Source organism: Typopeltis vanoorti, chromosome 20 (genome assembly GCF_054136105.1).
Source record: "Typopeltis vanoorti isolate ZY-2024b chromosome 20, IOZ_Tvanoo_1.0, whole genome shotgun sequence".
Lineage (NCBI taxonomy): Eukaryota > Metazoa > Arthropoda > Arachnida > Uropygi > Thelyphonidae > Typopeltis > Typopeltis vanoorti.
Genome location: NC_143568.1, coordinates 67,353,463 through 67,379,211, shown reverse-complemented (window position 1 = coordinate 67,379,211; position 25,749 = coordinate 67,353,463). Strand labels below are relative to the sequence as shown.

The 25,749-nt window shown below is 34.5% G+C and overlaps 1 protein-coding gene across 1 annotated transcript in view; it reads left to right on the top strand.

The window, feature by feature from the left end:
* Nucleotides 1-24,354, top strand: part of LOC150095531 (NADH dehydrogenase [ubiquinone] 1 alpha subcomplex assembly factor 2) — a 66,565-nt gene extending 42,211 nt beyond the window's left edge. The window contains exons 4-6 of the mRNA XM_090410333.1: nucleotides 11,223-11,297; nucleotides 14,216-14,264; nucleotides 24,243-24,354. Of these exons, the coding sequence (XP_090266459.1) occupies nucleotides 11,223-11,297; nucleotides 14,216-14,264; nucleotides 24,243-24,301 (183 nt within the window). The 3' untranslated portion in view covers nucleotides 24,302-24,354. The remainder of the gene's footprint in view (nucleotides 1-11,222; nucleotides 11,298-14,215; nucleotides 14,265-24,242) is intronic.
* The last annotated feature ends 1,395 nt before the right edge of the window (nucleotides 24,355-25,749 follow it).

Sequence of the window (25,749 nt, the reverse complement as noted above, 5' to 3'; positions counted from 1 at the left end):
TTAAAGCAACAGTGAAGGAAGGAAAAGAAGAAAGCATATCAAAAGTTCCTGGCAAATAAGTTAGCTTGTGCTCTTAGAGAATAGAGACAAATACAAGAAAGGTAAACGTTGTGTAAATCTGGTTAAACAAAAGTCATGGGAGGACTTTGGTAAGAACATAGAAAATAAATATCAAGAAGGTGGCAAGATATTCTGGAGGTTGTTGAAGAAGCTCAGAAATGGAGGAAAGAGTGCTGTAAAAGGAATTAGAGATAATGAAGGTGACATGAAAACAGGAGAAAAAGATATCCTTGAAGTATGGAGTAATACTTCGAAAAATTGCTAAATGAAACAAGTAGTGATGATATCACAGTGGTAAAAAACATTGACTAGGCATGCAGTCAGGAATATTCATACTTGAAGTAGAAAAAAGCCTGAAATGTGGAAAGGCAGTAGATGATATTTGACCAGAGATACTTAAGTATGAGGTATAAAAGTTACAGTGGCTGCACTGCATAGTTCAGAAAGCCTGGACAGAGGGACAAATTCCAGATGATTGGAGTAGAGCTCTCATAGTACCCATATATAAAACCAGAAATAAAACAATGTGAGAATTACAAAGGTATTTCATTATTGAGTGTTCCTGGTAAGATATATGCAGGTATACTTGAGAAATGGTTGAGAAGGATTGTTTAAAAGAAGCTTGGTGAAGAATAAGCTGGATTCAGGCCAAATAGAGGCTGTCAGTATCAGATTTTCACTTTACGACAGATAGTTGAGAAATAATTGAAATATGACAAAGTGCCAAGAGAGAGCTATTCAAAACGTTACAGTTATATGGTGTTAATGGGGCATCATATCAAGCAATACTTAGTCTTTATTTGAGTTGTAAGTTAGCAGTTAGAATCGAAGGAAGTACAGGAAGATAGTTTAATGTTAAATCTGGTCAGACAAGGATGTACATTATTCCCTCTGTTATTCAATATCTATATGGATCACATTATGAGGGAAAGTGGTATTAAACCTGATATCAAAATTGAGATGTTATTAGCTGTTTGCTTTATGCAGATGATGTTATACTTTTAAATAAATCTGCTACAAGGTTGCAAGATTCCCTGACTAAACTGAATAACTGTTGTAATAGATATGGTATGAAGGTCAGCATTAAAAAGACAAAGACAACGAAAATAAGCAGAAACATTGAAAATGTCAACTACTTCGTGAATGGAAAACTTATAGAACATTTCAGCTACTTAGGCATGGTTTTTAGTGAAGATGGCAAATTAAATATGGAAATAGACAACAGAATCAAACAAAGCTGGTATGGTAGGATGTCAACTGAATAAATTTATATGGAATAAGAGAGTAATTAGCCAAAACACTAAATTAGCTGTATACAGACAATGTTCAAACCAGTTTTAACTTATGGACCTGAGAACTGGGTTAGAAGTAAAACACTTAACCAATGACTAGAGACTGCAGATATGAGAGTCCTGAGAAAGATTAGCAGAGGAACATTAGTCGGAACACTAAATTAGGTGTATCCAAGACAGTATTCAAACCATTTTTAAGTTATGGATCTGAGAGCTGGGTCAGAAGTAAAACACTTGACTAAAGACTAGAGACCGCAGATATGAGAGTCCTGAGAAAGATTATAGGTGTGAACAGATGGCATTAATGGCAATATCATATTAAAAACGAGGATATTAGGAAAAAACTTGACATTTTCAGCATCCAGGAATGCATTAACAGAGCTAATCTTAGGTAGTATGGTCACTTAAACAGAATAGGAGGGGAAAGATTAGTAAAACAAGTGTTGTCTGCCAGGTTGACAGGGAAAAAACCCAAAAGGAAGACCAAGACATAGGTGGATTTATACAGTAAAAAGAGCCTTAGAAGATAGAATATATGATCTGATAATGTTGGAGTCATAACAGATTGATTTGGAGGAAAATTGTTGATAGGAAGTTAGTAATGATGTATATTTTTCCGTGTAGTACTATCATAATATCCTGTATACCCCTTGAGGGTACAAGTCGGGAATTTGATGATCAAATGATTTTCTATGCTGCTATAAGCACATTACATTCTTTGGATCAAAGAAAACAGTGGATTATGTAACACTGTTATGCTGTTCAAATATGTCAGGAACTAGTAAACAAAAGCTGTTAGTCAGAAAAAGGGCCAAACCTTGATGCTTTACAGGGATTATAATGAAAAGTTTATCAGTCCGATGCCATGCCAACAAAAATGCATGGATGACATCTGATTTTTTTAAGAATTGGCTTAGGAGTTGAGACACAGTATTACAAAGGAAATCAAGAAAAATGTTAATGGTTCTTGATAATTGCTAAGGAGGTCAGCATAAAAGTCGCTCTTGTTCAGAAAACACGGTTTGTGGTTGATGTTGGCAAGGAATAAACCACAAGACCATTGAAACAAATTGGTTTACTCACTGTGATTTTAAGCATTCAGTCATGGATATGCCAGATACTGACAGTAGACAAACTACATCAGGAAATATGAAGAATTGCAGAAAACATCCTTGGACCTTAGAACAACAATAACAACAACAAAAAAAATACTCCTGAACTTGAATTGAATGCCTACCCGAATACTAGAAAATTTATCTGGATTATGACTATTCCATGGAGGAAGGCAGTGCTATATCTGCACTAGATACCTGCAATGATTCTATTTAATTACAGTTGATCAATAATAATAATAATAAAAAGTTTACATTCGATCATTTCCTAAGATGTGATTAACTGCTATGAACTGTATGTGTTTAATACATACATAAAGTATTTTTATGACAATTATTTTACTTTAATAAAGCCATTTATTTACACTTGTATTTTGTCTTATGTGCATAAACTCTTTATGTGCAGCTTTGTGTAATTGTAGCAGCTGCTTAATAGGGCCAAATTATGCTATTTCCAGTTGTCCTGAACTGAATACGGTGGATTAACTGGAATCCACTGTATTCAGATATGTTCAGAACAAATTAAACACAGTAAGTGGGGGGGGGGGCTGTTCTTGTTTTGTTTGTTTGCAAAAATGAATAACATCTACTTGAGGGCAAAAAAAATATTAATAGCTATTTTCGCTTGACATTTTGACAATTATAGCATTTTCATCTTTTGGAGTTAAATGTATAACTTAGAACTCTGGTAGAAATGCATTTTTTTTTGCAATGATTACCAAGGAATCAATTTATCTTAACCTATTTGAGGATAAGTAACTACATATTACTAGCAGTTTTATTATTGTTCTGCCTCCTGTAATGGTGTCTTCAGGCAATAGAACTGCAACATTATATTAGGGTCTTTCCATGGAAATAGCTGGCATAGCTAGGACCTCTAGTATAAAAATAGTGTTAGCAGTCAGTCAAATTATGGGGGAGGGGGGGAATTTACACAATTTCATACCACAGATGGAAGGATAATACAACATGTTCACTTCAGTTGGAAAGACCTAGGTTCAAATTCTGTTTAGCATCTGAAGGACCTTTTCAAACAAAGATGAATTAGCTGGTTTCATCTGCATATGGCAGGGATTTTCTTCCTGGAAACTTGAGTTTTATTTCTGCAGGATAAAGAAACTGGCCGACAGTTTAGTTTCATGGCTTTACCTTACCTTACCTTAACTGTAATTTGAATATCCAAAATTCCAACATCCCAATGTATACATACACAGATACAAATTAGTTTAAATAAGTTAGAGAATCAACATGTGGCACATCTAGACAATAGAAATGTTACATTTCTTTTTATTGTAAATGGAATCCTCTGAGTATCTCTTTATAATAGATATGCCTGTAGTTCTGGAAGAACTGCTGAAACTGTTCTTGATAATTATTAACTTTGACTTGGTGAGTCAGTTCATCTCTAAGCATCTTAAGAGCTCTGTTGAACACATCTGAGTTTTTTATAGTTGTTTAATGAAAGCCCAGAATCCTGTATATACAGAAACCTATGAGGAGCAGTTATGTATTACCTCTGGACAAGTCCAGCAACCTAGAGCCAGAACCTGTTATTCTGGCTGCAGATTACTCACTTTAGGGAGTCCAATCCTAAATAACCTGGAGTGTTCCCAAAAAAAAATGGAAGAAATTCTAGGTTTATAGTATAAACCTAGAATTCAGAGCCTAGAAAAGCTTGCTGTTATTTTGATAGGGATCCAATAGTTGTGCAATCATCTATCTTTGAGGTGAGAAGATTAACTATTAAGATTAACCAGGTTGTGTTAGAAGCCAACTGTGTTGTTTATTGCTTGCTGTTTCATAAACAGTGCCTCTGTAGTAGCAAAATTCACTTGGGAATTGGGTCATTTTTTTGTTGAGATTTTTTTGTCCAAGCTGTCTCTTTGAGTCATCTTCATAGTTAGCCAGAAATTAAAAAATACCTATGGTTGGTTTTTAACTTCTTTTTTTTTTTTTTTGAATGGATGATTTGATTTTGTCACTGCTGTCTTCCTTTAAATTGTAGCCATATTGCATTCAGATTTTCTGATGTAATTTGATTTTGTATATTTCTGGATGTAAAAAGAGAAGAAAATATCCCAGAAAAGAGCAGAGTATACAGTAGGGAGTGATCTGAAACTAGTTTTAGTTTATACTTGTATCATGCTAATATTCTTGGGTAGGGGAATGTTGGATTTTTACTGACCTTTGCTAATTAGTGGAGTTTTTTGTGAATGTTTTCCTACTGTGGAAGTAGTGTAATTCATTATTAATGAAGATCTAAGTTGAGTATGGTGTTATATTTTGGAAAATTACCTCAAAACTTTTGTAACATGGCAGAAGCACTGAAGTAGCTACATGTTTTTAATATATGAGGAAGTCAAGTCTCTATCTGGGAGAAAGGCTAAATTAGTAGGTGGGAATAATCGGCTATTAGGATCAAACAGAAAAAGCATCAAAAGGAACTTAAATCCAACTCAGGATAAGAGGATGAGCTTAAGGAATTGTATTCTACTTACTGGAAGTAGTAGTTAACATAATTAACAAATGTTACATATCTGTTAAATTCTCATAATTTAGTTAATTATGTTGTTATAATTAGCTAGTGGAACAACTTCAGTCCCAGGTGAAATGAAATTGGACACATCATCATTGGTAAAGAGGTAGAACTAGCAGAAGAACAAAAATGGCATGTTGACATAATTGCATTAAGAGACTAAAGAAGACAAAAACAGGTGAGCTCCTTCTAACTAGTAATTATAAGATGTTTTTTTTTTCAGATGCTGATATTAGAAAAAGGAGGGAATATCTATATTATTCAATACAACTTTAAGATAAATTTCTTGAATACCATGATATAGAGAAATTTCAGAATTAGAAATTAAACACTGAGGCTTTTTTTTGTGCCTATGGTTCTAATAGAGGAATTTCCTGAATCATAAAGAAAAAAGTCTTCTTGTTGGAGACTTGAGCAGCAGAATAAGAAATGAATCCCAGACACACAAAAATGTTTGGAGACAATTTGAAGAAAAGGGCATAGCTAATAATTATGGCAAGCACCTTAAATTTTTGTTTGGAATGTGGAATAATAATTACTAACATCAGGTCTCAACACGAAAATGTGCATAAATTCACATACGGAAAAGTCGCATAGAACATATTATTACCACCAGACCTCCATGGAATCAAGAGACTCATCGTGGGAGGTCCCACTCTCACATTTAATGAGTGCATAGCCAGTGCACTCATCACACTCTCATGCAATGCATTCCAATCACCTACCACTCTGCATGCAAAGAATCTACTCACACCCACCTTATATAGCTTCCAGGGATGGTCTCTCGTCCCCCCCCCACGTCTCCAGATACTCTATGAAAAATTTCATCCAAATGTCTCAATCATATTCCCCCACCTTTCCTTCTATCCAATAGGCTCTGAAATTTGCATTCTCTTAATCTGTCCTCTTAGTTCACATTCCAGAGCAGAAAACCAGGCAACCAAATCTGTGCATGGTGATCCATATGCAGCCTGATCATAGTCTTGTACAATGGATTCAAAACATCCTTACTTCTATATGTCAGCGTTATCTGCATCATTCCCATAATCCGCTGTGTCATCTTCACAATTTCAGCTAAATGTCTATGAAATTTCAAGTCCCTATACACCATCACTCCCAGATATTTTATTTTCATGTTTAAAATATCTCCATTATTCCTATATTCTGCATCCCATCTTTGCTTCCCAAATTTTAAAACCTTACACTGCTACATTAAACTGACATTCCCACACACTCTCCTATTCAGACAGGCTAGGTTCTCTTGCAAAGCTACAACATCTGCTCTGCTTCTCATAACTCTCTCCAACTTTGCATCATCTTCAAACAACTATATATATCATCATTTTAGTCCTTTCTAGTGTCATTTATATACAAGTTAAAGAACAATGCCCTCAAAACAGACCCTGAGGCACACACACCACTAGTGACTTTCCTCTTCTGGGATATTCCCCCCCCCCCCCCCATACACAACCTGCTGACACCTGTCAGACAGCCTATCTCCAATCCAATGCACTAATCTATTATCCAACCCCCATCTGTTTTAATTTAACTACTAGTTTGTCATGGCAATCTATTGAAGGTCTTTGCAAAATCTAAATATACTACTGTATATGCATCCTCCTTGTCCAGTGTATTCATCACCTTGTTATAATAAGTAAGCAGATTGCTAAAACACGAAAGCAAACTCTTACTGTCCATTAAAGAGAATCTTTGCCCTCACTAGCTCCTCTAACAAAAAGAAAAAGATCACCAAAACATGCATATCCAATTAAAAAGAAGTATGTGTTCTCAAATTTTAGAAAAGAAACAAAGATGAATAATTATCAGATATTAACTGTTGACTCAAATATACAAATGTTATTCATGAAAAAAATGAGTTTCCAAAACGAAAAAGACCTTTGCGTCTGAGTGACAAACTGAAAAAATACTGAATGAGCTAGAGAAAAAGTGAAGTAGTCCAGAAGGATAGAAAAATAAGAATATCATGGTAGACACAGGAAATTAAATTATGCTATGAAGAGTACAAATCATACAGTAAGTTCTTGGCTACTAAGTAAATCAGAATGTGCCCTATGAGAATTCATAACTTAAACTTTATTAAATCAAGAATGTCTATTAGTACATTAGTAAATAAAGATGACATTGAAACTAACTATTATGTCTAAATTTTTAAGGATGTCATTTGAAATGGACAGAAGTTTTTATAAAAATAGAGGAGTTTCCAGTAAGGGGAGCAAGTGACTTAGTTAACTGTTGAGCAAGTTTGTAAGTAAGACTGTCTTCACTACAGGATGTAGGGGAATATTAGATTTGTGGAGTTTAGGTACCCCATAAATATGGAATGGTTTAACATGAGCAGGTTTTATTTTGTTGGTAATTTCTTTGGGCCAGGAAGTTACTTTGTTTCAATAATTTACACACTTTTCTTTTGAGACAATAGAGGGGGGAAGGGGTCTTGATCAATAATTTTGGTATTTAGAACTGTCACCTAGGAGATTCTGTTTTTTTTTGTTGTAATCCTCTTGACTGATAACTGTGGCATTACTCTTATCACCTGTAGTAATCAGAATATTTTTATTCTTTTATAACTTTTTAAAACAACTACTTCATTATGAGGTATATTATTCTTTGGTAGTTTAGATTTATTTAGGGTGCTAGCTATCTCTAAACAAACATTATTAGCTATATAAGTTACGAATAATGAAAAAGACTTGAAAGCCATGGAAAGATTTCGGGAGAAATATAGAAAATTAAATATTTTGAAGGTGTCAGAATGTTTTGGAGACCACTAAGAATACTTAAAACATGGAAGAAAGAGTACAAACAAAAGAATTAAAGATCACAAAGGTGATATAAAAACTGAAAATAAGATTCTGAATATCTGATGTAATTACTTTAAACAATTGTTAAATGAGATAAGCAGTAACAGATTGGAGATAGTGAAAATCATCAAAACTTAAAATGTGGAAAGCAACTGGAGTAGATGATATTTGACCTACACTGCTGAACTGTGTTGATATAAGAGTATTGAAGTGGCTAATTTTATAGTAAGGCTTGATGAAAGTGTCAAATTTAAGATGAACAAAGCAGAGCTGCCATCATACTAAATGGAAAATAAAACAGATGTCAGAATTATAGAGAAATTTCCTTAGTGTACCAGAAAGATTTATGCAGTCATCTTGAGAAAAAAATTAATAAAAAAAAATGGAGAGCAAGCTGGGTTTTAGGCAAAATAATATTGTGTGATTGTGGAAAGCCATACTATGGACAGACTGCTAAATCCATCCTTCTATGTTTGGATGAACACCGTAGAGATATCTCCTATAACAGGACTAGAGCTAGCGTTCTCTTTTCAGCTAACTCAGACGAAGGCCACCAACACATTGTAAACTGGACTCAAACTTCTAACATCCATGTGTGCTACGATGAACTCGAAAGAAAGATTATCGAATCCAGGGAATTTTCTCTAGATTCCTCTCATATCAACAACAGCCTGAGTTACAATCTCTCTGATGCACACGTTGCTTCTGTTCAGTACTGGCGCACTTGTGACAGCACGTAGTATACGTTTGTTTGGAACTTGTACTCACATTTGTTTTTCAAACACGCTACTGTCTTTTTATATTTGTTCTGTTATTACAATTTTAAGTTCTCTGTAATTTTTTATATACTTCTTTGATTGTGATACCTGAGGATGTTGATCTATTCAACGAAACTAGTAAACTAGTAGTATATTTTTAAATATATCTTGTCATCTTTTTATCTCTCGGTAACAGTCATTAAAACTTGTTTAAGTTAAGGGATATTACATCCCATATAGTTTCTTAGCCGAATAAGAAACTCAAAGAGTTTCATGCCGAATATAGTAGAAACTATATAAAGTTCGGCGATTCCAAGCGTAAGCAAATACCTGGATACTGCAGCACTGATCCCAAAGGGTAGTGCAAGCTGGGGCAACTCGTGGTAGAAGTGGAGCGAGCTCCGATCACTATTCTTGATATTTGCCCATAATGTGAACTTAGCTCCTAGGAACTGTATTTTTGTTCACATTATGAGAGAAGGTCACTACCCAGACCGGTTTCCTTCTCTCATAATGTGAACAAAAATACAGTTCCTAGGAGCTAAGTTCACATTATGGGCAAATATCAAGAATAGTGATCGGAGCTCGCTCCACTTCTACCACGAGTTGCCCCAGCTTGCACTACCCTTTGGGATCAGTGCTGCAGTATCCAGGTATTTGCTTACGCTTGGAATCGCCGAACTTTATATAGTTTCTACTATATTCGGCATGAAACTCTTTGAGTTTCTTATTCGGCTAAGAAACTATATGGGATGTAATATCCCTTAACTTAAACAAGTTATATGTCGCCGAATTGAAGCCTTTGGCTCTTCACATATCTAATAAGTCATTAAAACTTTTCCATAATATTCCAACCGAGTAAAAATGAATTCTCATAATATATATATATATATATATATTTATTTAATTTGATATATTGTGATATATTGCTCCCACCCCATGTAGTGGGTGATGTTCACTCTTCAGCTTTACCTACCATTGCAGCAGTTTCCTGTTCTTTCAATCATTCTTTACCTCTTATACATAAATTACTTTCCCTCACTGACCATAAATCCTATTTATAATTTCCATTTTCTCTCTCTCTAATCAATGAATCTTGCTGTGTTAAAATATTCCAATCTTCAAAATCTTTTACAAATAATACCTTAAACTGCTACATGACCAAACTTCATGTTATTCTTGACTGGTTCTCTTTGAGATTTTCTGATTTCCAGTGTTTCTTGGCATAAACATATCCTCAACATCCATAAGATTAGGTTTTCTCTTTTGCTGCAAGCATTATATCAAAACAACTATGCATACTGGCCACTGAATTAGAAACTTTTATTTAATACCGTGTGGGACCTCCTTTGTCAATACTGATCCCCTTCAATTCTCTGCACATAGTTCAGTGAGATATTGGTCAGGAACAGTCTTCATTGAATGCTTTGGTCTATTGCATGCACGCACACGTGCACAAGAAGTTCTGTTTGTCAGTACAAGCCTTCTCAGGCTACAGTGATCTCTCATTCCTGTCAGACTGTCTTAGGACCACAATTATGCCTTAGACAAGCAAGGTGGATTATTTTTCCACTGATTAAGCACCTGAAATGCTTCACCATTTGAGAAACCAGTCAGCCGGGGCCATACTTATGCACAGGTGCACAAGGCTCTAGCTGGAGGCACTGAAAGAATTAGGGCCAGTTTAAGGGTCCCAAACAATAAGGGGAGACCTGGAGCACCCTAGTGCCTTGGGCTCCACTCACCTCAGGAAATGTGTAAGTACAGCCCTGCAGTCAGCTCTGCTGTTCTTAAAATTGGCTCCAGCCAGACAGGTACCCACAATAAGCCCTTTATCGAACTTCGAAAAATCCTTTGTTTTTCCCATTGTGATCAACACTATTGACAACTACTGGCATTCTTAAAATAACTACCTAGAACATGTGGTGATGCACATGACCAAGTATTCTGCATATTCATTGCATAAGTGGCATTTACATACATCTGCTTAATGGTTTCTAATTCAGTGGCTGGTATGTGTATTACTTCTATATAAATCAGTCCATCTAGTCAATGAATTTCTTACATTTGGAATGGTGTCCCTAAAAGATTTCTAAAAATTTTTGATGCATTACAATAGAAAGTATTTAGGTTTACCATATTTCACTTTGATCTGTTTCATGGAGATGTTTTTGCTGTGTGCATTTTTTACAGATGCTTTTGTGGTCACTGATAATCAGAATTTACTTTGGTAATTTTCTCTTTTACCCTCCATTCTTTCTATCTGATAGCAGATAGAAAGAATGTTTTTTTTTTAGTAGTTAGCAGTCCTTTGCAATTCAGCATAACATTCACATAATTTTTTTTTTCTTTATTCATTTCATCTACTGTTTTTTGAAACACCTTTTGTATTTCCTCAAGAAAGCAAATAGTCCACAGCTCTTAAAATCTGATAATTTTTTTTGCTCCTGAACTTTCTGCCCATCCAGAGTAAGTTTTTAATCTGGACCCAAAACTGCAGATTAGCTTGTTTTACGACCACATTCTCCCAACATGATGATGATACAGGAAATGTTTTTATTTTAGAGATAAAATGACATATTTTTTTCACTACATTAACCCCCCCCCAAAAAAAAAAAATTAATTCGACTTTCTTTCCGCAGGAAATTGAAGAAAATTTTGCAATCATGCTAATGAAGCAAAAAAAAGCTACAGAATTGGAAAAAGTGGAAACAAAGGTAATAATTTGTTTAGCTCAGAAATTTTTCAGTAACAAATTTAAATATTTGTCATGTTTTTCACAGAACATAAAAATATCTGATGCTTATGAGGGGATAACTTTAATAAATGTACATTGATCATTCTGACAAGATCTAGCACAGTTGCAGTATTATATTTTTGATAAAGTAAAAAATGTGCAATTCATAATTATATACCCAAAAATTATTTTTCTCTTTCCACCTTCAATCTGATTGTCTGTTATCTACAATTTTATCAGTTATATAAATAATGAAATCCCAAAGTTGATCATTATGATATCCATTATTTCCATTTTTTTAATCTGTAGAGTTTTACATTTGATCATCAAACCATTGCTCTTACTGGTTATTCCAAAATAAACAACCCTTGGAACTGGGGAAGCAGGTAGCTTGGGATTTATTATGTCACCAGTTTGTATTTTATTGATAAAATGCTGAATTTTGTAATGAGATGCTAATTTTTTAAATAAAATTTAGTTTTTTTAAAAAGCTGTTTAATATGCTTTTTTGCCAAGTTTATAAAGTTTTGAAATACACATACTGGCCACTGAATTAGATTTTTATTTAATACTGTGTTGGACCTCCAACCTGAATTACAACACATGTGGTTTGGCATAGATCATCGTACCAGGAATTCACTAGACAGTCCTTCAACTGGCTCAGATTTGATGGAAGAGGACTTTGCTCTTGGATCTGTTTTTCTAACATGTCCCATACATTCTCAGTGGGGTTCAGATCCAGGCTTTGTGATGGCCAGGGAAGATGGTGGAAGTCACTGTCATGCTCTTTGAACTACTGCATCATGTAAGAAAAATTCAATTCTTACATGATGGACAGAGCATCATCGTCCTCATTAGCATTGCAGGATGGACTTGATCGACAACAATATTCAGATATTCCTAGGACACCTGACTTTCCAGCAATATCAGGGGCCCATTCCCTACCAACAGAACCCCCCCTCCCCAATACCATGATGCCACCTCCAAAACCTTGAGTTGAGTTGTGTGTATAAGGAAAGCTGGATTCATTGCTTCATGGGGCTTCCATCCCATGTAGTGGGTGATGTTCACGCTTCAGCTTTACCTACCATTGCAGCAGTTTCCTGTTCTTTCAACCATCCTCTACCTCTTATACATAAATTACTTTTCCTCACTGACCGTAAATCCTATTTATAATTTCCATTCTCTCTCTCTCTCTCTCCCTAATCAATGAATCTTGCTGTGTTAAAATATTCCAATCTTCAAAATTTTTTACAAACAATACCTTAAACTCCAAACTTCATGTTATTATTCACTGGGTAGAAGATGGCCTAGTCAATTTTAAATCTGGCACAAGCACATCATGTTCATAGTCTTGCTCAAAAAAACTTAACATTTTCTGCCCAGACATTTCACATGTGCAGATCTTATTCTAAATTTAAAATATACTATAAACCCCTTAAAAATTATTGATATTTGGAAGAAAAGTGATCTCAAAAATTCTATTTGCGTTATTTAACTGCTTCCCAGATGATTGTTTCTGCTTTATGCCTGTGACACTGAAAAGAGAGGAATGAAAGGCAGCCATCATTTCTTCACCTGTAGTCTGGTCAGTATTTTTTTCTTAGTTTAAGTATAAATTCACAAAACTAGTCTCTTCTCCTATTTTGTTCCATTATACTTTGTTCTCCAGAACAGTTTCCTCATATAGTGTTCTCAGTTTGTTCAAAAAAAAAAAAAAAAAAACATCAAGAAGTTCCTTCTCTCTCATTTTAACTGCTATTGTGTATTACATGCAAGTGCTGAATGTGAGGCAGGTACTGCAGCCAGACTTGCTTTATGTTATAATTAACAGATGAACAAATTAAGTCAGTAATTAATGCAACTTTATATTGTATTTAAAAATAATTTTTCAAATATGGTAGGTATATTATAGTTGGCCTGGTTTGCCATGTGGTTAGCATATCCACTCTCCAACCAACATGCTATAGGTTCATTACCTGCTGTGGGCTTCTGGATGTTTGTGATTCTCTTCAGGTGGGAGATGAATTTCATTGCCTGATGTCAGACCATTACTTTGCTTATTGGTCTGAAGTGGCTTGAAAAAACTAAGGAGAATTTTTGCCCATTAGAAATTTAATAAAACTTTCATTGAATTTTTCTTTATAATTTGTATAGTATATTATGCTTACAAAAAATTTTATTTTTTATTTCTTGGAAGATTTTTAGCTATGATTTCTGATAAGTGAATGAATACTAGTAATTATCTTTTATTAATATATATTTTTCATTTAAATTGCCTGATTTTCATCAGAAAAGATTTTTCATCCCTTTTCTAAATGTTTATGCTGCATCATATGCATATAATGATATATAAAAAAAAAATCAGCTAACGCCTTTTTATTCCCGTACATAGGGAATAGGCGAGGCCGTTTAGCCCCTATCTAACTTTTGGAGACTGAGTGGACAGTTCAATCTCCGCTGGTACCCACTCAGAGATAGCTGGGCGAAGACTATCACTAATTAAGCAGCACGCAATGAAGAGAGACTGCTCAACAAGTGCCGCCATCTCATGGTCCCTAACACTCGTATTTAATGTCTGAAATAATGTGGGTTCTATGGTTGATTTTCTTGAGTTTCCGGGAGAATAAACCCGCTTGCCCGTGCCAGAGATGGACTAACTCGGGAGCCGGTCAAAAAAAGGCTTAGAAAATTTTTTTTTAGACCAGTTCCTGATATATAATGATATAGAACTGAAAATTAGAAAAACTGTGCCAATCAATAAGAAAATATCTAATTTCAATCATTTTAGTTTTATATTTTAAATCAAGTCTCTATTTGGAATATTGTAACGTGCAAATAACTGTTCTGTGTTCATTTAAGAGATGAAATTACATATTATTTTCACTTCCTTTTTAGGATAGCGAACAAACATTAAAAGATGAACAAGATGTGAAAACACATTCAGGTAAGAAAATATTTCTAGTGCGTGTAGTCAAGATAGTAACAGTGTAAGTCAGATTTTTCTTTACATGTGACAGAGAAGGAAAATGAAAGATACGAGCCTCAAAGTCCAACCCCCACCAAATAAAATATATATGAAACTGAAAGAGCATATATAAAACGGTATCAGCAGTAGTGATAGGTGATAATTCATTAACCTGAAAATTCTGACCAGTGGGGTCCTGAGGAGGTGTGACAGGCCCAGCAAGCCGGTAGTGGATTTATTTATATCTATATGGAATGAAGGGCCATATAGATATAAATGATTGATCTAGAATGGATATTGATGATTATAGGTAAAGTGGATGAGTAGGTGAATGTATTAATGAAAAGAAGAAATTTGATGTTTTTGGTTTGGAAAGAGGTTAATGACCAATCCAAAAATAGCATTGATTTTATCATCAGTAAATTACAGGCTTATGATGTTTGAAAAACCTTGCTGATTGAAGTGTGTGTGCGTGTGTGTGTGTGTGTGTGTGTGTGTGTGTGTGTGTGTGAGAGAGAGAGAGACCCTTGAAGAACATGGGTTTGAATAGTGTGGATCCACTTACATGTGGTTTTTTACGAATAAACATATTGGAAAAATTTTTGGAGATTTGCGACAATTTGAAAAAACTCGCAGACAAACCGCTTAGCTTAGAAATATTGAAAAAATTAAGAAAATGTTAGGTATTATGAATGCATAAAATATATGTAGATACTAGTCTATTTTATCATTTACTACCATATTATAAAAAGTGAAAATTTATCAGAACTTATGCACAAAATACTTAGACGTTGCAGTCGAGAGAATAAAAACAAACGTAAACTAATTAACTATTAATTAGTTTAATTAATTAGCAGAATAAAATTTTTATAACGATTCATTCATTAGTGTATAGGCTAGGCTACTGCGAAGCAATTATATTGTTGCTTCTTCGTTATCAATACATGAATTGTTTTACCTGTAATAAATATGAATAATGATTTATTACTCATAAATAATTTCCCATTATCTTTTCATTTTTGATGTCTAGTGTTAGTAAAACATCTACAAACGTAAAGATGCAGTATTAAGTCATAACTGCATTAAATTAACTGTTAATTAGTTTAATTAATTAGCAGAATAAAATTTTTATAACGATTCATTCATTAGTGTATAGGCTAGGCTACTGCAAAACAATCATGTTGCTGCTGCTTCGTTATCAATGCATGAATTGTCATACCTGTAATAAATAAATATGAATAATTTATTTTTCACATTATCTTTTCATTTTTGATATCTAGTGTTAGTAAAATATCTACAGTGTTTTGTATCATATAAGACAATATTGATGTAGGTAGTGTCAGACATAAGATTCATCTTGTAAACAGATGACATAAACTTACTGTATCAATAATTACAGTACTGTAAGTGGTTTTCTTTTCTCTAGCTTACTTTATTGTAGGAATCTAGTATATATATATATATACATACATGCCATATAAAATGTGTTAGTTGACTGTTTATGTTATCGATAATGCTTTCGGTCAATAGTAGGTTATTAGTAGCTAAGTTTTTTGGGGAGTCAAAAGTTATACTCGGATTTTCGAACAACGCAGGAGGTCGCATCCCCTAATCCCAGTGTTTGGTATTTAGCCTTACGGCTGTCTGGGGGTAGCTATATATGCCACCATCTAGGGAAATGATTATGAGCAAGGTTGCCTTCCTTGCCATACTATATCCTAGGACTGTAGCCTGTGTGTTCACGAGGCTGGTTTGCCTGCTTGCGGGATGAAAAATGCCAGATAAACTAAAGAGTACAAAAGTCAATTTGAAACTGCTATCTGTTTAGAGGGCTTCTTATTTTTATAAAGTACATAGAGAAAAGATATGTGGTAAAAAGAGTGAGATAGCTTAATTTGTGGATGTTGAAACAAACTGAAATAAAACAAAAATTTAAGTCTCAATTCCAAAGCTCATGAGTTGTAGTAGGAACTGTATGGAAGGACGGGTGGAAATAGAAAAGAAAAAGTAACATGTTAGTTAAATGGGAGAATTAAAGAATAGTTAAGTCAAAAAGTAAAGCTTTCTGAAATTTTATAGATTAAGTGACATAATGAGAGAAAAAAAAACATGCAAAGAAATTAATGAGGATTTAAAAAGTGGGGAGAGGGGAACAATGACAAAAAAAAGTTTCCTAGTAAATGAAAAGGAAACCTGGTGACCACCAGAAAAGAAAGAAAGAAATTATGATGCTATGGCAACATTGTTTTAGAGCTCTGTTAAGCTAATATGTACATGTAAATCATAATGAATATGTAAGTGAAAGAGAGTTAGGAAATAGGTCTGGTAGATATTACAAAGCATTAAGGAAGATGAATAGAAAATCCCCTGGGAGGGATGGTTTCTTCACTGAGTTGTCAGACCTCCTGGTAGTGAATGATAGTGAAATGAACTGCTGATTTAATTTTTGAGTCCTGAGGTAAATGCCTTTGTGGAATTTCCAGATTTAGGGGAAAGGGAAAAAAAAAGCCTTTAATTGGGTTTTCTTTAAGAAAAAGTCATTTAGTTTGGAAAAGAAGGCGTATGTCAAATGTTAGAGTTGTACAAAGACTAGATTTAGCAGTTTAGAGAGGTTTACACTTAATAATGGATTGCAGCAAGCTGGTGTCTTCCATTGGGGTGATGAACATTGTCCCATAATACTATTAATGAATGATGTGGTGATTTGGAAGCATGGGTGAGCAATGTACCTATCTCAAAATAAAAATATAATACTATTTTTTTTTTTTTTGAAATTGGCTGAATAGATGCTTGTTTCTATACTGGGATAATAGCCTATCATCAAACCTGCCTACAACCCATTACCCCTAACTTTACTCCTCTCCATGATAATAGAGAAGGCCAGTTACAGTTAACTTCTTCACTTACCTAGAGGCCCGTGAATTAATCAGTGACCAAATATGGATATTCGTGACTTATTTTTAATGGTATTAACACCAAATGAACTATTTTTATATTATTATTACATGAGACCTCCAAGGAATCCAAAGACTCATCGAGGGAGGACACCTACTCTGTCTCCACCACTCATTCCAGCAACTACAACAAACCATATCATCTACTGCCCACCAACAGCACCATTAGTATTTTCACAGACAATCGCTAACATCCATGCCTATGATGGGATTTAAACCCACAGCCTTCTTGGCTGGAGAGTGGATATGCTAACCACTCGGCTTGCTTATATTTTGCTGAATTTCAAATTAGCATCATCAGACACAACATAGCGATAGTGAGTAAGTGAAACAATACAATTGTAACAGACAAAAGATCTAAAGTTCTGTTTTGACATCATGTGTGAAGGGGTGTCCAAAGCGTGGTCTGCCAGTCCTGACTTGCCATAATAATGGTAGTGAATGTATTTTTTATGTTTTTCCAGGTAGATGTTAACAGATCTTCCTGTCTGTCCATAGTAGGCCAAGTCACAAGGAACTTCATACACTCCAGGGTGTGCTTGAGGGTGTAGTTTATCCTTAGGGAAGCAGATCAATCAGAGTTGCTAATTTAACATGAGGTTTGAATGTGGTGCGAAGGCCCAACATTCGTGGATAGCTTCCTCTTTGAGCTTCACCACTGCATTAGTACTCTGGGGATCTGTTCTGTTCTCTTTTTCTTATATATAAATAATCTTTTCTCATGGCCCAATAATCCTATCCAAAGTTTTACTATTGATAGTACCCTCCATTCCTCCTACTCATTTGAAAACTCCCAATGTGCCAGACATCCCAAGTTTCAAGGTCCCCTTGGATAGACAATTTGCCTTTAGAACTGATCAGAAATTCTCATAGTGAAATTGTGCAACCTTTGCAGAACCATTTCACATTCATTGCTGCCAAAACACAGTCTTGCCTACTTTCTTGCAAAAAATGATCTCAAGTTACTCTCAGACATCTAGTAATATGTGAAGCACCAGTAAGATAAAAATTCTTCTCTTTGGACTGGCATAAACACCACACATTAGTAGTTTTCTCAGCCTCTAAAAAATTACATTTTCCACTCATCCAGTTACCAACTCTGTATAAATCCTAAATCTCCCAATCCAGTCTTAGAATACTGTTCATATGTTTGGAGTGGAGCACCACAAACTTCCCTGAAACTTCTTCATGTTGTCCAGAGAAGAGGAATTTAACTGATAGATGATCACTTTCTAACTCACTTCAACCACTATCTCAGCTCTTTGCTTTTCTTCTAGGTGTTCACTTCCGTGCCACCAAAATGGCATTCATCGTTCCTTGGCTTCCATTTGACACATTAAAACATGAGCAACAGCTGCTCAACATCCCTTTTCAGACTTAACTACAAATGCACTGAACTTGTGTCTCCTCTTTTATTCCACATAGCTCTGTTCTCTGGAACAGTCTTTCTCAGGAAGTTTGCCAACAACTACAACCTCTGGCTTTTCAAAAAAATGTTAGTAGGTTCCTTCTTTCTTATGGCACTAATGATATGAGTTCACTTCTGGTCTGTGTAGTGGATATAACATTTTTAGAAGAGTTACGTAATATATTGGACAAATGGAACATTGTGACAGTGGGATACAGATTGGTATTAAGACTAAGAGCATTGTTTTAAATCAGAAAGAAAATGCACAAATTATTGGTTTTTACTTGGTGATCCGGTCTTGAAGAGAGAGATGAAATTTCAGATTTCTTTTCACTAACTAATTAATTAATGCTTCTCTAACAGAAATAAGTGTGAGTAATCTACTTTTTTTTTAATAGCTAAGTTTCACTGAAGTGTAGTGTAGCTTTTAATTAATGCCTGACCATATGACAAGCTTCAAGATCATCTGTAATAAGTGCCCTGAACAATGATCTCCATTGGGTGAAAACAACCTGAAGTCAATTTTGATGCTTTGGAAGTTTTGGCCTGTTTTTCTTGCGAAACCAGACCTCAGATCTTCACTTACTTTTGATAATGATCTGCTAACCTCAACATTGAAGACCAAATCTTATTCCTGGCATCAGCTTCCAAAAAACTTGGCATTCTTTTTTGCTCTGTCTAAATCCCAAATCCAACCAACCTTGGAATAGTGCACCTAAGAATTCTTGATCTATTCAGAAAAGAGGAGTTTGGTTGATTAATGGCACATCTCTTAAATACTGTCTTCAGCCACTTTCCCATAGAAATCTTTCTTTTTTGTCTCTTCTACAGATATTTCCATGGCTATTGTTCATTAGAATTAGCATCTGTTATTTCTCCAAGATCCACAGGAACTCGAACAACAGCTGCTCAACATCCCTTTACAGTCAAACTGCATACTGCACAGAATGTGCTACTTCCAGTCATCCTCCATTCTATCCACCTCAATTCTGTAGCACAATCAAGCATTTCCATAGGATAACCTTCAACAGTTCAAGCAGAATATCAACAGGTTATTCTACTCCTGATCCCTGCCCACACATGGTATTTATTTGCTATAGATTCTTTTGTGTATGGAAGTATTAACAAAAAAAAAATTCATATGCTATTAGTAAATGACATTCAACCTGAAAATACCCCATTTCAGGTTGAATGTGATTTACTACATTTCATGTTTCTGATGCCTTTTTCCTTCAAGTCATCGATACTGTTGATTGATTGTTCATCTGCATATTTTCTACCATGTTACTTCCAAGTAATTACTTGAAATAGTATTCCAAATATCATTATCTTCAGTTTCAATATATCTTTATGATAATCAATCCTTTTGTTGTGCTCTTTTCTCCATTTTCATGTTTTTTTTTTAATAGTCTCCAAAGCATTTTGCCACCTTCCATTATTTCTTGATATAGTGTGGATGCACAGAATACTGTTATAGTTACACAATTAATTTAAAAGAAAATTTGCCAAAGAGTCCAGGTATTATTAAGTCTTACATCTTGGTCTTCTAAAGTTCCACCACTTCACCTAGGTCTTGGTCTTTATCTGTTACATATTTAATTCATGATCTTCAATAAAAAATTTTTTGCTAAAATGGTTTGCTTGGTTTAAAAATTCTCCCTTGAGAATGCAATTGATGTTTTCCATGTTTCTGCCCATTTTCATAGTTTTTTGCAACAGGTCTGATGAGTTTAGAGTTATTTGAAGCAATAACATCATTTGCATAAAATAGAGTATCAATAACTTCAATATCAGTTTTGTCTCATACCTATTTTACATCAAATTCATCATTCTGTATGTCCATAATTTCTAACTTATAATTAAAATATGCCCAACATCTGTATAATATTCCAGTCATGTATATAATTTTGAAGCACCTTATCATATGCATTTTCTAGATTTACAGAACCATTTTATACTTTCAATGATTTCTTGACCTGTTTATCTTGAAATGAAAATATGATTCTGACACTGACCCAAACCCGCTTGCTCTTCCCCAGATTTCTTTCACAATTCTATGATTCTTAAAATTTTAATCGGCATGTTTGTTTACATCAAACCTGGAACATTCATTAAGGAAATTCTTTGTAATTCCTCATTCAGGTTTTAATAAATGGGTATTATCAGAACTTTCCTGGAATTTAACCTCAGATTTATATGTTGTAGCCACCAAAACCTTCATGCCAGCATAACTGAGAATTTGAATATCTACTTCTGTTGCCTTTTCAATTTTCTGATTTTTTTTTTTCTCCCTACCCCCTCCCCAATACAAAAATATCCTTTTTTGATATTTCTATCTCTTATACGCATATTTTTTATCACTGTTTATTTCATTAGTAATTATTCCAGACATCTAGACTATCCTTTTCAGTTTTTGCCATCTGATTCTTTTTACAGTTCTATTTTTTTCTTTTCTAAACTTTTAAAATCACCTTCACACCATTTAGCTACTTCCATATTTGTTTGTTATTTAGAAGATTAGAAAGGGAAATGTCACTTGAAGCATAAGTGCAGAGGGCACACTACAGGTGTTTTGAAGACTACACAAAACATTGCTGAATTTCAGAGATTCATTTTTACTGTTTCAGGTCTCCATCTAGAACCAGTTTTTCTTTGTCATATGTGGAATGACAAATGTTACTAAGTGCTCTTGCTGTCAGATGAATGTGTTTGGTTATACAAAATGCCTTTTACTTAAGGTGTTGTAATGGTGAGGGTTGCAGCATAATGATGTAAAATTGTTTCTCTTTGTACTGACTAGCAGTGTGATGGTATCAGCCTTTAACATTATAATCTCAGTGTTCTATGCTGCAAAGGTGCCTGTAAAAACATGGTGTGAAGAGAATAACGCTGCAGTGGATTCACACAGGTTGCAATGACATCTGAACCCAACAGAATATCTGTTGATGAAAATGGAATAGACTTTGAGCATGGCTCTTCAGTCATGAAACACAATATCACCACCTTTCTACCAAAAGTTACTACATCCAAAGGCTAAGAAAATATGGGTATGTGCAGATAGATATAAACACATCTTTGTTTTATCTATCTGCACATGCTCAAAGCCCTTTGAACCAAACATTTTAAACTAATTTACTGGCTAGTAAACTGCTTTGGATAATTATTGTACAGGTTGGAAGAGATTAGCCTTTTGCTCTCCAACCAATAGGCCATGAATCCTATTGCAAGCAACAGTTTCAATGATGCTCTTTGGTTGAATCCCATCTAGGAATGCAAAAAAACCTCTATCAGGGCTTTTCAACCAAATGTGAGTTAGCCAGTCTCGTATGGAGGTGAAAGGATTTTTCATCCCGCATTACAGACAAACTGGCTTCATAGCCTGAGTTACTTTGCTTGCAAATACAAAATAACCTACTGCAGGCATGGATATTTGCGATTTCTTAGGGGCAGAGGGTAGCAGGATTTTCCACTCTGAAACTTATTTTAACTTTTTTTTATCCTGCCAAACTGACAAGAACAACACTTGCAATTAATAGACTTAACACATTGGCTTTGGCAATGATTTCAGAAACATGCCTAGTGAAGGACCACCATCATACTTGGTCTTTAGAGCAATTGCTCAGCTTTTCATCCACCCACATCATAGGTAGAAAATTAAGCTAGAGAAGAAATAGCTACATTGCCAGTTACTGCTTTTGAAAAAGGTTTTTGGCAGACTATTGCATAAACTGAAATGAATTTCAAAGAAAGAGAAAGGAGTAAAATTAGTTAATATTGTGGATAAATTGAAGGGAAAGAGGAAGTGATTACTCTATAGGATAATCTGAATCACAGGACAAAATAGAGGACAGTTTAATGTTAATAAGTGTGGTATGAATGGATAAGGCTTCAGGAGACTAATAGGAGGAATTTCAATCTGTTTTATGGCTGTGAAAGCAATATCTTCAGAGTAAGTCTCACACACAAAATAGCATAGGTATTTAGAAACTTGAATTTGTTAAGATGTCTTATTAATTTTTTAAAATTAGTCCTGCACACGAGAGGCTGTAAAACCTCTTTTGTGTGGGAATGATACAGAAAGCTGTGAATCTCACATCCATCAACTGATCATTAACAAAAATGACTGGTGTTTCTTTGCTTGGGGGAAGTTATACTAAGCAATACTCCTTATTTTTGTTTCCTTTAATTCTAATCGTTTACAGAGAGAGCTCTTCTCCTGCAATTAATATCATATATTGTAAGACATGCTTTAATTTCAATGGTTATTCTAATTGGTTTTATCTTTAATATGTGGGAATCTGTTGTTTTTTGAGCAACTGAAAGTTGTAGTCCTTAGGGGAAACTTATGTAGAGAAGACTGACATAGTCTGCTCTACTATGTTAGTATTATTAGTCTTCTCTAATATTGTGAAAACGGTATTCTACTGTAGGCTATAGATGTAGTGCAGGCATTCTCGTGTGAAATAAGTATGTGGAAGATCATGTTTTGGTGGCATGCAAGTTTTGTCAAATGAAAAAGACTACTGTAGATGATAGGTCATTATGTAAAGGAGAGAGCATGGGCAAAATTTACTCTGTCAGTGGTGAGAAAATCTGAAGAAAGGAAGCTATCAACCATGATACACAATGATGTGATAAGAAATCAATCTAGGTGTAAAATACACAGATAGGCCATATACAATAGAAAATTGGTTAGCAGGCCTTTGTACTAGCAATCTTAGGCCCATAAATGGGCAGAGATCTAACCTTCTCTATTATCATTATTAAGTGTAGTGCATAATCAGAAGCAGAAATCTTGTTAATTATGCACTACACAATCAACAAGATTTCTGCTTCTGATGATTATGCGCTACACTTAATGTAGTAGTATAGTGTAGTACATAATTATGAGAAACAGAAATCTTGTTGGTATCCAGAGCTATTCAGGATTCTTCTGTCTTTTTGATGGACGACCAGAGGAAGCGAGTAGTGCAGGAGTACTTTGCCTTAATCACTGACATAGGAGAAGAATGATGATGCCAGGATGTTAGTCTTGATTGTTACACTGGCACCATTTGGATGTAAGAGAGAGAGTGGATATAGACAAACAGAAGTTGCACCACGTGATCCCTTGCAAGAGACCAGAAGGCTTGGACTGCCATTTCAGCATTTGGAATTGCAACTGCTGTGTGGAATAATGGAGTTCTGGTTTCAAGCCACTGCAATATTTACAAAACTTTTGTATGTAAATTTACTTGTAATTTTTTGAGTTTTTAAATTGCAGACTTCACATGCCTGTTCTCAGAAAACAATGTAATTTCACCAATCTGGCCCACCACTAGACAGGTTCTCACATTTAAACCAGTTAGAAAAAAAAAACTTGTTTTATTGGTTTGACGAATTTTAACTTTCACCTTGCAGTTAAGGCATGTATTACAAGAGAGGGAATAAACTGCTTTCAAAATTAGTGGAATGGAAGATAAGGCTCTTTGTCTGAAATAATAATAATAACATAAGCAGATATTCTTGTCCCTGTATATACAAAAATACAATTCCTTGTAAAATTGATGATTTATCAACACATTTCAAGTTGAGTATTTTTATTTTTTCCTTTAGCATTCCCAGTGTATGAAGAATATGAAAAAGAACCTGGAAAATCCCCAAACAAGAAGTAACATTTATTTTGTAAAAATTACACAATCAGCAGCAATATAAATTGTACATAACATTTGTGTAGTTTTTCTCTCCAGCTTCAAGACAGTACATATTGAGCCATGTTTGCACACCAAATTTCAAGAAATTGCATCAATGACTTTCATTCTCTAATTGTTCTCTCAGCCACAGGTTTCATTTTAATTAAGTTTTAACAAAAAAAAAGATTACATAGGACTGGAATGATTATAAATCACACTGAATATTTTGTACCATTTGGTTTATAATATACTTCAGTGCCCATTCAGTCACTCTTTGTTCTCCGTGTATCTGCAATATTTGCATTCTTTCTAGATTTATGTTTTTTCTTTTTTTCTTCTGCTTCTAAATGTTTCGCTAGTTTCCAAGACAGGATAGCACTTGCTATAAAAAAGGGAGATAAACCCAGTAGAACGTAATAAATGAATTCCCATGGATTTTCTGCTGCCCATCGAGCAATATAGTCTATCCACTCTCTCCATTCAGTCATGATTTGAGTATTTTAAGCTTCTCACTGAAAATGGATAAAAAAAAAATTGTTTTGGTAATCAATTTAATGAAACATTATATCACAGTTATTGTACTCTTTTTGATTCAGACAGTGTAACAAAATTGTGTGGGATGAAATCTTAAAAACTTACTATGCCTGTAAATTAAAGACTTAATTCGGTATGTTAGTCAAGTAAATAATTGTTTAATATCTGACATGTTTCATTGACTAATAGCTGTCAGCATTTTCAGGGATACACTGGTAAGCAATGGAAAGTAACAAAAACTAGGAAACTAACCAATTCTAAAAATTATATAAAGTCATCACTGTGCCTGATACAATATGCGTGTCGCAAGTACAACGTTTTATTTGTTGAGATATTCATTGTAATTTTCATGAAAGTTCATTTCTTTGTGGCTAAATGATGTGATTAGAGTTTTCCATATGCCTTGATTCTTATTTAAGTTACCTGTTGAACAGGCGACTGTAGCAGCTTCTTTGAATGTTCTGGAATGGTAGTTTTCTTCTATGTAGGGCATATGACTCATGTCCCATTCAATATTATGGTTGGTAGAGGCAAAGTGGGAAGAAAGGCCTGATATATCTTTTCTGTTATTCCTTACATAGCTTATGTGTTCTTTCTGTTTCAAAACTTCTAGATGTCTGTCCGATGTAATTGATGCTGTAAACTCCAGAGTATTTGTAGAAAGAATGGTTATCTTTCGGGGATCTTATAAACTTTTGAATGGACTCCATAGGTTTGAAGGTTACTCTGATATTATATGGTTTTAGAAGAAGAGCTAATTTTTTGGATATGGTACTAAAAAAATGGAATTGTTATAGAGCTGTTGTATTGGGTTTCATCTCGTTGTCTTTGTGGTATGTCATTAAAGAGAATCTTGTAGGGTAGCCATTTAGGGATAGATCTTTGGATATTTTCAT